Source organism: Podarcis filfolensis (assembly GCF_964270895.1).
Source record: "Podarcis filfolensis genome assembly, chromosome: 2".
Taxonomy (NCBI): domain Eukaryota; kingdom Metazoa; phylum Chordata; class Lepidosauria; order Squamata; family Lacertidae; genus Podarcis; species Podarcis filfolensis.
Window position 1 is genome coordinate 93,536,858 of NC_139605.1, and position 14,025 is coordinate 93,550,882.

At 44.5% G+C, this 14,025-nt stretch overlaps 1 protein-coding gene across 9 annotated transcripts in view; it reads right to left on the reverse strand.

Moving 5' to 3' along the window:
- Window positions 1-728: 728 nt before the first annotated feature.
- The window catches only part of TMC6 (transmembrane channel like 6), a 28,375-nt gene continuing 15,078 nt past the window's right edge, over window positions 729-14,025 (reverse strand). For 7 of the 9 annotated variants that reach the window (XM_083598395.1, XM_083598396.1, XM_083598399.1 and 4 more), the window contains 14 exons: window positions 13,394-13,648; window positions 12,470-12,666; window positions 11,029-11,173; window positions 10,041-10,196; window positions 9,411-9,583; window positions 8,868-8,949; window positions 8,196-8,293; window positions 7,667-7,762; window positions 6,705-6,780; window positions 6,015-6,148; window positions 4,417-4,593; window positions 3,481-3,559; window positions 2,565-2,643; window positions 729-1,219 (listed from right to left, as the gene is read on the reverse strand). In XM_083598395.1, the coding sequence (XP_083454521.1) occupies window positions 2,587-2,643; window positions 3,481-3,559; window positions 4,417-4,593; window positions 6,015-6,148; window positions 6,705-6,780; window positions 7,667-7,762; window positions 8,196-8,293; window positions 8,868-8,949; window positions 9,411-9,583; window positions 10,041-10,196; window positions 11,029-11,173; window positions 12,470-12,666; window positions 13,394-13,648 (1,725 nt within the window). In that variant the 3' untranslated portion in view covers window positions 729-1,219; window positions 2,565-2,586. The remainder of the gene's footprint in view (window positions 1,220-2,564; window positions 2,644-3,480; window positions 3,560-4,416; window positions 4,594-6,014; window positions 6,149-6,704; window positions 6,781-7,666; window positions 7,763-8,195; window positions 8,294-8,867; window positions 8,950-9,410; window positions 9,584-10,040; window positions 10,197-11,028; window positions 11,174-12,469; window positions 12,667-13,393; window positions 13,649-14,025) is intronic. The other 2 variants (XM_083598402.1, XM_083598403.1) reach the window with 1 other exon arrangement.

Sequence of the window (14,025 nt, forward strand, 5' to 3'; positions counted from 1 at the left end):
GAAGAAGCGACTTGCTTGGACTAATTTTCTGTGCCGAGCCCTGCCTCCTTTTGCCCAGAATCAATCACAGACTTTGGGCCATGTGAAGGAGGTGACACTTTGAAAGTTTAAAAATAGCCACCCCTCTCATCCTTTAAAAACCTGATGGAATAAAAACAGTGTGACTAATTTTTAGACGGTTAGGACAGAACCAATCTGGGGAGTTTCCTTGGGAAGGTGTTTTGAGCTAAGCAGTGTAACACTGCCGAGAAAAGAGCTTTAAATGTTCAGGAAATGGTCCAGAAGCAATTGGGGGGAGGGGAATCAAACAAAGATACATTTAAGCATAAAAGTACATTTAAACTAAGGAATCTTGAAAAAGATGATGGTGATCTGTTATATTATCATCAGCTATAATCTATTCTGTTTTTCTGACAATTATTGTCTCCCAAAGTTACTCAGATCAATAATAATGAAAAGATGTACTGCCACCAGGCTCACAAACAAGGGGAACAGCAAAAGAGGAAAGGATGGGGCAGGGTAGAAGGTGAAGGGGCGAAACCAAATCTTCACAAGTAGAATCACAGAATTGTAGTGTTGGGAGGGACCCTGAGTTCATTTAGTCCAACCCCTGCAATGCAGGAATATGCTGCTGTCCCATACAGGGATCGAACCTGTCACCTTGGCGTTATCAGCACCAAACTCTAACCAACTGAGCTATCCAGGCTTCATGATCAGCTGTAATTGGGTAGTTTTTCAAAAGAAAATGTTTTTAATAACATCAAATCAAGATGTCCTGGTAAAAATGGCATCCTGCCAACAAATGTCTTACAATCCTCTTATTGTGCTTCAATGGCCCTATAAATCCACTGTGCAAGGCCCAAAAGGAAGGGCCATTACAATTCTTAAAAATTCAGTGTTTGGTCCTTCTCTTTTAAATATCATTAGTTTCTGTATGCTTCAAGTACTTGGGTCCAGCTCAAGGAACATTTCAATTTGCCTGTTCATGGAAGCTGGAACTGCCAGCCAATATTAAGAAGCGATGTTATTGGGCTGAAGATGGATGAGATTCTCATGATCTTCTGAACACAGAAAAGCTTGAAGGCAGACAAGAGGAGACCGACATTTCCAGCAGCACGGGCTATTCCTCAGAGCATTCCTAGAGCAGCCGACATCAATCCTCCATCTCACAAGGAGCATTTCAGGCAAAGGTTCATCTTGCCCATCCACTGATATACTGCTGGATTGAAAGGGAAATTTCAGCTGCCATTGTTATTAGAGAACTGGTTTTATTTTTACAATCAGAATAATGGTCCTAAATATGCACCACTCAGCAACAACACCTATATTTTTCAGTCCTTCCTTTTAGTGCTCTTTTACATTCCTCACTTACCAGAATGGCTGTTAGTAACACACCCTCCACCTCTAATCTTGCTTGTAAATTATTGCCTTGGGAGCGTGCTGGGAAGTGAACAGAAGAGCTAAGAGATTGCCAGCATCCAAGGACAAACAAGATGCAACAGTGGCACAATCCTGTGTTAGCGGATCATGCCAAATTCCTATTAAGCAGAGTGGTGGTCATTTAAAATGAAACCTAGGCGAGACAGCAGTACTAAGCCCTTCTCCCACCTGCTCTCCCCCTAATTTATTTTTGGCAGGCACTGTTTCTGATGGAAGAAAAAAACAACTTGGAGAAAAGTACAGGCAGAGCAAAAGTTCAGCACCCCTCCCACTTTCCCGTGCTGCACTTTAAATTGCTCCCCTGCCGTGTTTCATAGGAAATTGATAGCAATCTGATTCCCTCCAATCTGCTACCATCATATCTTGCTTGCCCCCAAGGTCCTGCAATTTACTTCCATCAATTTGATTTCCTAGTGAAATACATTTTCAAAAATGGACTGCATTTCCTTTCTCTCTGTGTGTACATATGCATACATTAAGCAGTAACAGGAGAGAGCGCTGCAACACAGCCAAGCTTGTCTCATTACCAGTCTCTGCAGATTTTTTGCTTATATAAAATCCACACATAAGCAGGATGAGGGGGGGGAGTATGCAAAGCTCTTGCCATCCTCATCACCTCCCAGAAACTGCAGGGCCAGTCTCCTGTATTCATGGAGGCTCCCTGCACAATTCAGGACAAGGGAAGATTCAAGGTGCTTTGATGCATCATTCAAAAGCACCCAGTCTGCCAGGCACAAACTGCACAGGCAAGAAGCCACAGGCTATGTGGGCTTAGGGGTCATCGGGTAAGCAGGAAGCAAAGGGAGAGGAGAAAAAGTTTCCTAATATCCAGCATGTTTTGGACCTCTCGGGTCCTTCATCAGGAAGTTACAAACTTCTGTTATACTGTCTCCACTTTCCTTCTACAGTACCTTTTCCTCTTACCTTTTTGCTTCCTCTGCTCCACCCCATTAGCCTCTGCTGCACCTGGATGGGCTCAGTGTAAGGTGTACACTAGCTTTGGCTAAGGCAGTAATCCATTATGTATGTGCTACCCAGCCAAGCAGCTTGGCAGCAGCATCTTGTCAGTTCCATGGAGCTCCTCAATAGTCTTACCTCACCTTCAACTGCCCCCAAAGCCTTACCTCATCTTCAGTTGCTGCATTCTCATTTCCCATATATAGTATGAAGCTTCTGAATGAGAAACATCTTGTCTTCCCCTTCCTGGAACATTAGAGACATTAAGGTGAGTTGCGGGAAAGTGGCTTTCTTGAACAAATGCTAGCAATGTTAGGAATCTATATAAAAGGTTGAAACAAATACGATCTGTGCTCACTTCATCCAGCTCAAGGAAACATTTCCATTTGCCTTTCCATGGAAGCTGGGATTGCTGGCAAATGGTAAGAATGGACGTTCTGGGACTGAAGGTGGATGAGATTACTGTGAAATTTCCTGAACAGGAAGAAGCTTGAAGGGAGGCAACAGGAGACTGACATCTTCAGCAGCATGGGCTTGTTTGCCATTCCTGGAGGGGTTAAAATCTATTCTGCCATCTCCCAAGAAGCATTTCAGGCAGATAATAAAAATTTGTAATGCCTATTGCGTTTTCCTAACTGCTGTAGGGGTCTACTGCAAGTTTAATCTATTTATTATTAGTGAAGTGTCCTGCCATTATGACTAGCATGATTCATGCAGACAAAGGGACTGTTCACAGCAGGAACCTAATGTGGAAGATGCATCTGTAGAATTTTGTATACAAGCACTTTGCGTGAGCACACACATGTACACAGCCATCTTCAGAAATATCTTTCAATGGAAGCTGAGAAACCAAGTATGCTTCTATTGCACTGCTTTTCACCACAGGGGAAATAATTCTCCATTCATTCATTCAGGGAAAGAAACAGACTGCAGCCCATTTGCTTTGGTTCCAATAAATTCCAAGAACTAAGGGCCCAGTTCTTAAGGCCCCACTCAGCATGGTACTCATATTCTCTGACAAAGCAAGAATTAGCAGCACTTTCAGGTCTCGGAACTGCACAGGATAAAGCAGACTCCACTCACATTGGCAATCTGCTCCTTCAGCAGGGTAATGATTTTCCGCTGACCTTTCACCACTTGGACGTTGAGGTAGATCACAGCTCTGCAAAATCACAAAGGCGCGGGACAGAATGAGCACAGAGAGATGTTAAGCGAGAAATGCGCAGAAGAGTAATATGCACACCAGGAATGTGGAACAGATTGGTGACAGAACTGATGCATCATCGTCTGCCCTCATACAGAGAAGAGGGAGGGCATTAAACCCTCATGATCCATTGGGCAGTCAGAAATCCTGGGTGTTGGCGCATCTAAGACACTCATTCCCACGCGTATATTGGTGCCTCAGCCTCTGACAGCTTTGAGATGCACATTCCATTAGGTATGGTTAGCTGCACAAAGAAACACCCCAAAATTTCCTTCTCTGGATTGCATCGTAATTGGATTACGTAACACAGGGGTAACTAATGTGGTGCCCCTCCAAATGTTGCGCAACTTCCATCAGCCCCAGCCAGGTGGCCAGTTGCCACAGACGTTGGAAATGGGAATCCAGCAACAAATGCGAAGGCCACCAAATAGGAAATTGCAGTGGCGTTGGAACAGCATATGGCATCAACAGTGGTAAAGAAAAGCTTGAAATATGCAGGTTATATTTACAGGTTTAGTAAGTTGCATTAGTGCTAGCTTATGAGGTACCCCAGCTTGATAAGGGGAGGTGTCCCACAGTGGAAGCCATCTACCTTTTACAGAAGAGTACAGCTGATGCTACTGAAGCTGAACTATGCTGAGAACAGGGCACACAATCAGCCTTCCTTCCAATTATATCACAGGTTGAGGTATATGCCATTCTCGGTAAACCCTGTATGGTATTCACCAAACCACTTTGATTTTTTTGGGTTGGGAAGGGAGAAACCATCTATGGCTTTCTAAGCTTAGATAAATAACGGAGTCTTTCCAACTTACAGCAAAATTCCAGCAATCAAAAACAGGAAGAAGCTATTTTGGATCAGGTGCTGGTGGATCCAGGTAAACCAGGTGAGGTTTGGGTTGGATTTCTCCAGCTTCAGAACCCAGGTCTTCCCAGACTCATAGATGGTCTCGTGGTCTCGGAAGGGTCCACATATCTTAGATGGTTTAACTCTGGATGGACGAAGAGCAGCTCAGCATCAAAGACCTATTCAAAGGACTGTTGCTCTACTTGGCATACAAAAGCTACACACCTAATCATTTTGTTTTTACAACATTTATACAGCATTTTTCGATAACTTACAAAGCCATAAAAATGACACCACAAGAGGGAGATACCAGCAGGCTTGAGAAAACCTAAAGGTTTGCAGAAATGCAAAAACAAAACAACCTTTAGAAACCAAAACAAAAGATAGCCAAATAAGAACCGAGTGTGCTCAGCAGCCATGGAATGCTGACTGACTGTCTGAGTTAAAGAAAACAATAGAAAAATGGGTGGGAGGGGAATGGAATAGAATGGAATATCATGCAGAAGACCATGGCTGACTGAACAGGAGTACTCCACTCTGCAACCTTTTACTGCAGGCCCCACATGGGTTTAACTAATAACTGATTGTGTAAATGTCTGAATATTCAGCTGCCTGCAGTAGCTAGAGGCCCCTTTTCAACTACAGACAACTCCCCATTTATGCACATTCAAGGCACCCGCCACCGCACATGCACGCATTACAGCAAACCCAGAAGTGGCCCGAAAAGGGGCGAAAACAGCAAACATGGCGCAAGAACAGAATCTAGCATGAGCCTTGGCAATTGCGATCCCAGAAACACTTGCACTGACCTCTGCGGCCTATGGAGAGTTTGAGCATGGAGGTTTAGAGGGTCTCTGCAGACTTTTCAATAGTGTTCCCAATATTCAAGATTTCACTTAAGCGTGCAGCGCCTCAGAACGTAATCCCCACATAAATGGGGAGTTGCCTGCACTTCTCTTATATGCCAATTTGCACAAAGACAAGTTTTTAATATGTTACCTATTCTGTACCATACCATAATTTATTTAGCAGTATCAAAACAGGTGCACATGTCTGCCAGAATGAAAGCAAAAATCCTTAATTATGTTTGACCCCTGCCCCCATATGGAAAGAGTGCTTTACAGTATGTCCCGTGAGCAGGATGCCAAATGCAAGACTTCTGACACATTCTTTAAAGGAACAGCAATAAATTGTATGCTTTAAAAAAGCAGCACATCAGAGGCCGCAAAGACAGCATGCTCACCAGCATCAGAGAAGTCGTTCAGACTTTAGTGCCTTGATGGTAGACTAGTGTGGCTGCACTAGCACTAGGTGGAAGATGAGCTTTTATGAGCGAGGGAGCAGTGTAGACTAGTAACAAGGTGCCTTTCAGGTGGGCATGGGGACAAGCTTTGCAGTAGAATGGGACGGAGAAGCCCAAACGGGCAGGATGTTTTGATATCAGATATCATGGCTGAGAGAACTGGAATTAACAGAAGAGTGGCAAAAGATCCAGCAGTCATAGCATTCCTCTAACACCCGGAATGTAACTGCAGTCAGTTACAACTGAACAGAAAATCTACTCACGCCCAGATGGTGTAGGAGAGGAATATGGAGGCACCCAGGAAAGAAGGGAAGCACAGCAAGGTGATGAAAATGGTGCTCATGTGAGATGCACGCCAGGGTTTACTGGGAGACTGGCAATTTCTCATCAAGCTGGTCTAGGAGGGTGGAAAAAATACACAGTTTAAACTAGCTTATTCACTCTCCTAACAACAGCAACTTCTGAGTGGGACTCAGCCATACAGTGGTACCTCGGGTTAAGAACTTAATCCGTTCTGGAGGTCTGTTCTTAACATGAAACTGTTCTTAACCTGAAGCACCACTTTAGCTAATGGGGCCTCCCGCTGCTGCCGCACTGCTGCTGCGCAATTTCTGTTCTCATCCTGAAGCAAAGTTCTTAACCCGAGGTACTATTTCTGGGTTAGAGGAGTCTGTAACCTGAAGCGTCTGTAACCCGAGGTACTGATAAAAGTACAATCTAGGTTAGTTCCTGCTGGTCAAGGACCTCTATCAGGTTTCCATTTCCTTTAATTTTCTTCGGGACAGAGCGAAGGCAGTCTGGGAGGCAAGTCCACTCAGTGTGATTTGCTAGCTTGTCTCCACCCCAATTTCTTTGTCCACAAAACTTCCATAAGCCAACCCCCTGCTAATGCATGTCGCCTCAGTGCAGTGGAAAGTGCATTAGTGCCCGTTGGAGATGGGCAGATAAATTACCTTCTTAATATAGAACAGGAGCAGCAACTTGAAGATTTGGACAACAGGGAGGAGTGGGGCAAAGAAGACTCCCAGCCTGGGCGGGGGGACAAAAAGGAGAGATCAGTAGTTTACTTAAGCTGAGCTTGTAAACCCCTGCACATTTTTGCACCAGAATCTCAAATTAGGCAACCAGAATCCTGTGAAGTATTTTACATTATTCAATCTGGTTTCTGGCTTTTAAAGGAGGTGGAATTTTTTAGCAGAGTCTGAAAGAAATGAAAGCACAGAAAGACTGAAGGTGGAGATGGATGGGCTGCAAGGGGTCCATGATAAGGAGCTGTGCTTGACCTAGAGGCTCCACCCCATTGCATGTTTTTGTGGTGTGGCGATCCTATTTTAAAAGTTTGAATGATATAAAATAGGGTAAAAATACTGCAAATAAACAACCAACAACAAGGTGCAGATGTGCAGCAGTACCTGAAAGACTGTGGCAGCGGAGATTTAAAGGAAATTTAAAGCTTTCCTGCTTCAAAGTGGTTAATTAGGATTGTTTAATTTACTGCTGGTCTTGATATTTGTTTTAATAGGATTGCTATTTGCAGAACCTGCAGCTTGAAGGTAGAACAAGATGCTTTGCATGCATAAGTTCCAGGCTTTTTCAGGTAAGGCTGTGAAAACCTTAGAGAGCCCCTGCCGGTCAGTGTAGACAATATCAAGTAGGTGGTCCAGTGGCCTAATTCAGTACAAGGCAGCTTCCTCTGTTAACATATGTCATTGCACTAAAAGCCACCCTGAGCAGCTCACATGAGACAGGGTGTAGATGTTTTAAATAAAATGCATGCGATCTAAAGATCTTCTGCCTTCTTCAAAAACAGATTAGTGCTCTTATCTGCAGGGTGAACAGAATGTAAGACTATAACATGAATATGCAAAGGGAAAAGGAGTGACCCAGCAAAAAAATGGAAGCGGGCATCTCTCACCAGGTCAAGGTTTGTCCATAAATGAGCTCCAGAACATTTCGAGCAATGTCAAACTCAGGCCTCCGCTTACTCTGTAGCTTCTTCTCCAAAATAACCCTGAGTAGTAGTCAGAGAGAGAGAGAGAAAGAGATTGGGTTGTATCCCATGAAGTCATTGCACAAGGGGGACAACTTCTGCTCACATCGGCTCTGAGGATTCCCCAACCCTCTGGAGCAGATTCTGTGGGGTGTAGGGGAAGGAGATGTTCCATTGTACCCATTGAAGTAGTTCTATTTATGCAATGACTTCACTGGATTCAACCCAGGACACAGCTATACAGCTGCAGATACAATGTTATAAGTGCATTATACAAATGTGACAGTAGATGGTGCTGGTGAGCTTATGGCAAATTCAATATATTTTTCAAAACGCTTTTTTTAAAAGCATTTTTGTATGTGTCTAGATTCCACCTAAGTCAGTCCAAATTGCAAAGCAGGGCTTTGCCAGATTAAGTTTTCACATTTGGGAAAGGGATTGGCCTGATAATTACCTCCACATCAGCTCTGCGAAGAAGGTGTCCAAGAGACAGAAAATGAAATCCATCACCACCAAGCGGTAGAGCTCTTGCCCCACAAAGTTCTCCCAGCACTGTGGAAAAATAGGCAAAATGGAGAGGTGTTTCTCTTTCTGGAGCTCTTGGCCAACCAGTTTCTTCTGTCTGCTGTTGCTTCAGACATCCCTAGCAACAGAAGTTGAGTCCATCCCTGCTATATGTGCAACATGCCAGCAAAAAGATGACATTTTGCCTCTTGCTTTTGAAGGGGCAGGGCTCTATTTGCTGCAGGTTAAAACAAGGGAAAGCAACGCCAGCCTGCCTTTGCTGCAGCCGGTCAACTCTCCTCCTGTTCCACAAGATACTTTGCATTGTTCCAGTTTTAGCATGCCCAATGAACGGATTTAAGAAACTAATATTTGGCATAAATAAAGTTTAAAAGGTTATTCAAAGCACCAGAAAAGGTTTCCTGCTGCAAAGACCTTTCCCATTTCTCATGAGCTATTTGCTGGAAATTATGAACCATCCGAGTGGGGGGTCACTTTGTTCCAAGTACACAAAGCCACCTTTTTTGTGCCTGGCTTGGTTCAGTATGATAAAACCACAGAAGACCAGCAGTTGCTGGAAATGTCCCAGCAGCAGCTTCACTTGCCACAAATTCACACTGACCTCCATTTCTGAAGTCGTCTCTTTCCTGCTCAGCCAGTGATAACACAGCAACCCTAAGATAACCATCTTCAGAATTAAGTTCCTGAAGACAAAAACAAAAAGAAAGAAAAAGAGGAAAGGAATTTCCTAAGAAACAATATTCTGAGGAAGAAAATTGTTTCCAAGTTAGATCGACTAAACCCACCCACTCCACCTCCAATTGCCAGAATGTTACCTGGAGAATCTGGTCACACCCACAGCATACATTTAAAGCACATGGCTCCCCCCCCCAAAGATTCCTGGGAGATGAATTTGTTTAAATGGGTGCTGGGAATTGTAGCTCTGTAAGGGGTACGCTAGAGTTCCCAGGATTCTTTGGCGGAACCCATGTGCTTTAAGTGTGATCCACTTAGTTCTCTTGTTCTTCTGCTTGGCAGGAGTAAAGAGGTAGGGAAAAAGCTATCACCAGCACATTCAGGCATGGAGGACCAACGCCAATACCTGGACACAAAATGCAGAGGAAGCAACATGCTCCTCTGTTTCAGCTGCTAGGCTCTGTGTTACCTGCAGATGGCGACATACACCTCTAGGACGGGAGATTCCTGCTTCTCCCAGGCAGCCAGGAGGTTGTATATGTAGGGGATGAGCAAGTTAATCAGAGACACCAGCAGAGGCAGGGCCAGGAGCAGGGCTTCTTTGCCCAGGTTGTTGCTTGTCAAGAGCTTCTCATGATGAACCTGTGAAAGTGGTGCACCGTGGGTTACCTGTTCAACTCTTATCAGGGCCCCACGTTTAATGCAAACAGAGCTCTAGGTTCTAGGAACGGGATATAAGCATCGCAGCGCCTCCTTTATGACTATCACTGAAATCGCAACTTTCAAGCTGGGAAATTGCAGGAGATAATAATCTACATCTGCCTGTTTATTACAGTGAAAAGTGGCCACCTTTCATGGAAGAAACAAGTAGAAAGCTGGCACTGTTGTACTACAACTCCCATCACCCCAGGCCAGCAGGGGATGATGGGGAACATCTGGGGACCCAAAGCTGGGGAAGGCAGGCCTCATGTGAGCCCAGTGATGGCCTCTTTCCCCAAAGTGGCTAAGGAGTCCCTGCCACAGACCCAGAAAATCAGAGATAATGCTTGCTGCCAAGAACACAGCAGGCCCTTGGAAAACAATGTAGCAGCCATCTCACCTGGTAAATGTATATAGAGAAGTAGTGAACTCCTAGGACACACCCCAGAACAATGCCCAGAGACAGAGTCCAGGCTATCAGTAGGATTGCCAGCCTCTGCAGTCTCTTGCACAGGTTTAATGGGCGAGACCTGGATCGCCGCTCAGCCAGACACTCCTGATAAAGGAAAAGAAGAAAAACAACCACTTGAGTGATAAATGAGGACAGGGGCTGCAACATGACTTCCTAGTTATTTGGCCAATCTGCATTTCTTAGGGGTAGGCAATATACCCAATGCAAAAGGAGCCAGCGATAAATCTGTGGGAGAGGCACCTGGGAGTTCAAAGGAATCAAAGAGTGTGACTGTAATCTGCTCTGTAATATGGGGAGGTTATCTGTACAAAAGAGCAGATCAGACTTGTTGTTGTCATCATAGGATTGTAGAGTTGGAAGGGACCCCCAAGGGTAATCTGGTCCAACGCCCTGCAATGCAGGAATCACAGCTAAATGATCCCTGACAAATGGCCATCCTAACTCTGCTGAAAAACCTCCAATGGGAGTCCATTCCACGGTTGAACAGCTCTTAATGTCAGAAAGTTCTTCCTAACGTTTAATTGGAATCTCCTTTCTTGTAACTTGAAGCCATTGGTTTGGGTCCTACCCTCTGAGCAGCACAAAGCAAGCAAACTCCATCTTCCATGTGGCATCATCTCTCAGGAAAAGTTTATACAGTTTGGAGAGGTATGAGCATCATGGCATAGATATCGCTGCACTATTTATATTCAGTGTCGTACAAAACGCCTTGTTACCTTCTCACATCTAGCTACCCAGAGTGGCTGCGGCGACCCAGTCAGATGAGTGGGGTACAAATAATTAACAACAACAACAACAACAACATCCTGCTGCACGGGATATCGAAAGCCCCATCACTCAGCCTTCCCAGGGAGACCGATTTATCCACCAAGCTTGTCGCATTTTCACAGCCTGAATTGGCACATTCAGTACTTGCCTTCAGGTGAGTGCAGATGTTTTCACTCTGAAGTCTGACGGAGCGTTTCTGGATCACCTTGTAGTCCCAGGCACAGAAGACTTTGATTGCCAGGTCCCCTGATGCACTGTCCACACGGTAGCTCTCCCCAAAGGAGCGGGACATGCTGCGAAGAAGGGAGAAGATACCGTCAATCAAGATTGCTTGTGTTAGAAATACTTTCTTTAAATCAAGTCCTCCAAGCAAGACCCTTCATGATTATTTTTTTTCATTTCTTAAAGTTATTTGAACTCTTTCTGATACCAGATTGTTGACCATCTGGCAAAAAAAAAAAAGAAAGAAAGAAAAAGAGAGAGATTCTGACACTGTCTGAGTTAAGTAAGTCCCATCATGTTCCATGGCGCTTACTCCCAGATAAATACGCATTGGATTGCAGACCTTAAAACAGATATTATTAGTGTTCACATGTCATAATAAACCATAAGGGCTTGCGACCAGTTTACTTGCAGGATCACCTTACTTTATATGCCTACTCAACTACTCTGACACTGTTGTAGCTGCCACGTAATACTCTTTCTGCAGTTCTGAGAAATCCATCTTATAACACGGTAGCAACAACGCTTTGAAACTCCCTGCCTATTGACACCAGACTGGCACCTTTGCTGTGCTCTTTTCGCTGCTTGCTTAAATCATTTTTGTAAAATGGTGACGTGTTTTAATCTTTTTAACTGGTTTTTTTTAAAAAAAAATCTTTAAAGATATGTTTTATCTGTTCTATTGATAATTTCTTGTAAACTGCTTACAAAACTGCAGATTTAACAGAATATGTTACTATTTAGACTTGCAATATATGCTATCACATTTGAATGACAAAATATGTTACTATTTAGACTTGCAATATATGCTATCACATTTGAATGACAAAATATGTTACTATTTAGACTTGCAATATATGCTATCACATTTGAATGGCAATTATGAACCCTTCTTGATTGCTTTGTTGCTGCTGCTGCAATCCTTCCCCATCTTGGAGGCCTCAAAATGCTGCTGGATTGCAATTTCCACAATCCCTGACCATCAGCTCTGCCTTCTGGGAATGATGGGGAGCTGAATTTATAATTATATGGGAGGATACCAGGTTTGAGAAGGTTGGGTGTACCAGACTGCAGCAAAAAAAAAGCAGTAAGAAATACTGATGGGAATGAGGAAGTGTTATTTGGAGCCCAGCACCTCTGTTTTCCCCAGAGTGGTTGGGGAAACCCAGCCAGATGGGTGAAGTATAAATAATAAAATTAATATTATTTTCAGGGAATTGTAAAAAATCAGGAAGGATGCAGAATATGGAAGATACCTAGACATTTTCTAAATGCAACCAAGAAGGAAAGACAAAATGAAAAGGTTGAGGACAGGTCCTGTGTAAGAGAAAAAGCAAAGAAAACTCCTGAAACCCGTATCATCTCACCTGTACACCAGCAGAAGGCAGGTCACAAAGAAGGAGACGCCGGTGGCTAACACGTAAGCCAGTGGCATATTGTATGGCAGATGGACAGGCCTGCCCTGCCTGCAAGTTGTGCTGCTGTTAGGGCTGAATGCGCAGGGGTCATTCAGTGTGAAGTTACTGTAGTAGCCATAATACATCAATGTGTGATTGAAGTAGCCCTGCAAGGAGAAGAGAGAAATGGTTTCCAGTCCTTCAAGTGCTTTACTCTTTGCCCAAGGAACTTGGGCACAGCAACATGGGATTGGCTCGCGCATGCATGCTTGACACAACCACTGATGACACTGATGACCTCGGGTTAAGTATTTAATTCGTTCCTGAGGTCCGTTCTTAACTTGAAACTGTTCTTAACCTGAAGCACCACTTTAGCTAATGGGGCCTCCGCTGTCGCTGTGCTGCCGCCACGTGATTTCTGTTCTCATCCTGAAGCAAAGTTCTTAACCCAAGGTACTATTTCTGGGTTAGCAGAGTTTGTAACCTGAAATGTCTGTAACCTGAAGCATATGTAACCCAAGGTACCACTGTACTCACAATTCCCCCATTTCTTCTCAGAGGAGTCTGGGGTTTTTAAAACCCTCATGGGCTAAGCAAACACCTCTGCTGTGTAATTGTTTCCAGAAGTAGTGTTGGAATAAGGAGAAAGGCATATTTTACGTTGTGATGGGGGATTTGTGGCCCTCCCAGTCTTGCTGGACTACAGCTCCTATCGTGCCTGACCACTGCCTGTGCTGTCTGGGCCTGATGGGAATCAAACTCCTAGGAAATCTGAATGGCCACAGTTTACTCACCCCCGTTTTTAATATCACTCCACACATGCCACGATTAGAAGTACGCTGCTTTATTCCAATGGCAGCAAAGGGACATCAGATGTATTCGACAAATGCTTACCGCTCCAGTGAGGGGCTCAAGCCCCGTGAAGGCTTTGCTGTTGGGTGTGGTAGGAGGGTAAGCAGCCTGCACGGCAACCACAAAGACCAGCAGGAGCAGAAACAAGAAGAGATTGAACATGAGTAAAGTCTTGAGGAACAGGAAGTAGGAGAGGATGCTGGACCCAAAGCGACCGCTGATCTGCTTGAGGGAATAATGCCAGGGCTGGAGGGTGTGACGGAGGGACAGAAGGCTGTACCAGAGATTCCGGAACCCCTGCAGGGAAAGCAGCCTTTGATCAGAGAAGCCCTTCAGCTGAAGAGATGGTAGCTTTCAGCAAGCCATTGGTTGGGGTCCTACAGGTGTGTTTCACCAACACACAGTTAAGCAGATCGTTCCATGTCCTGGTGAGGGTCCAGGTCATGTGCAAGAGGAGAAGGAGAGGGAGGAAATCCCCTTGCATTAGTGCAACTATTTAGTTGACCACCCAAGCACCTGAGCTACACTGGACTAAGCATCCAACCAACCCTGCTGGACTCCTTCCCGTTGGCCTTGGCAGGATAAGTAAAACCACTGAAATCCATTGTGTCAGGGGTTCCCAAACTGTGGTCTGCTAGTTTCATTCAGGGAGTCTGCTGAGCATCTGTGAATTT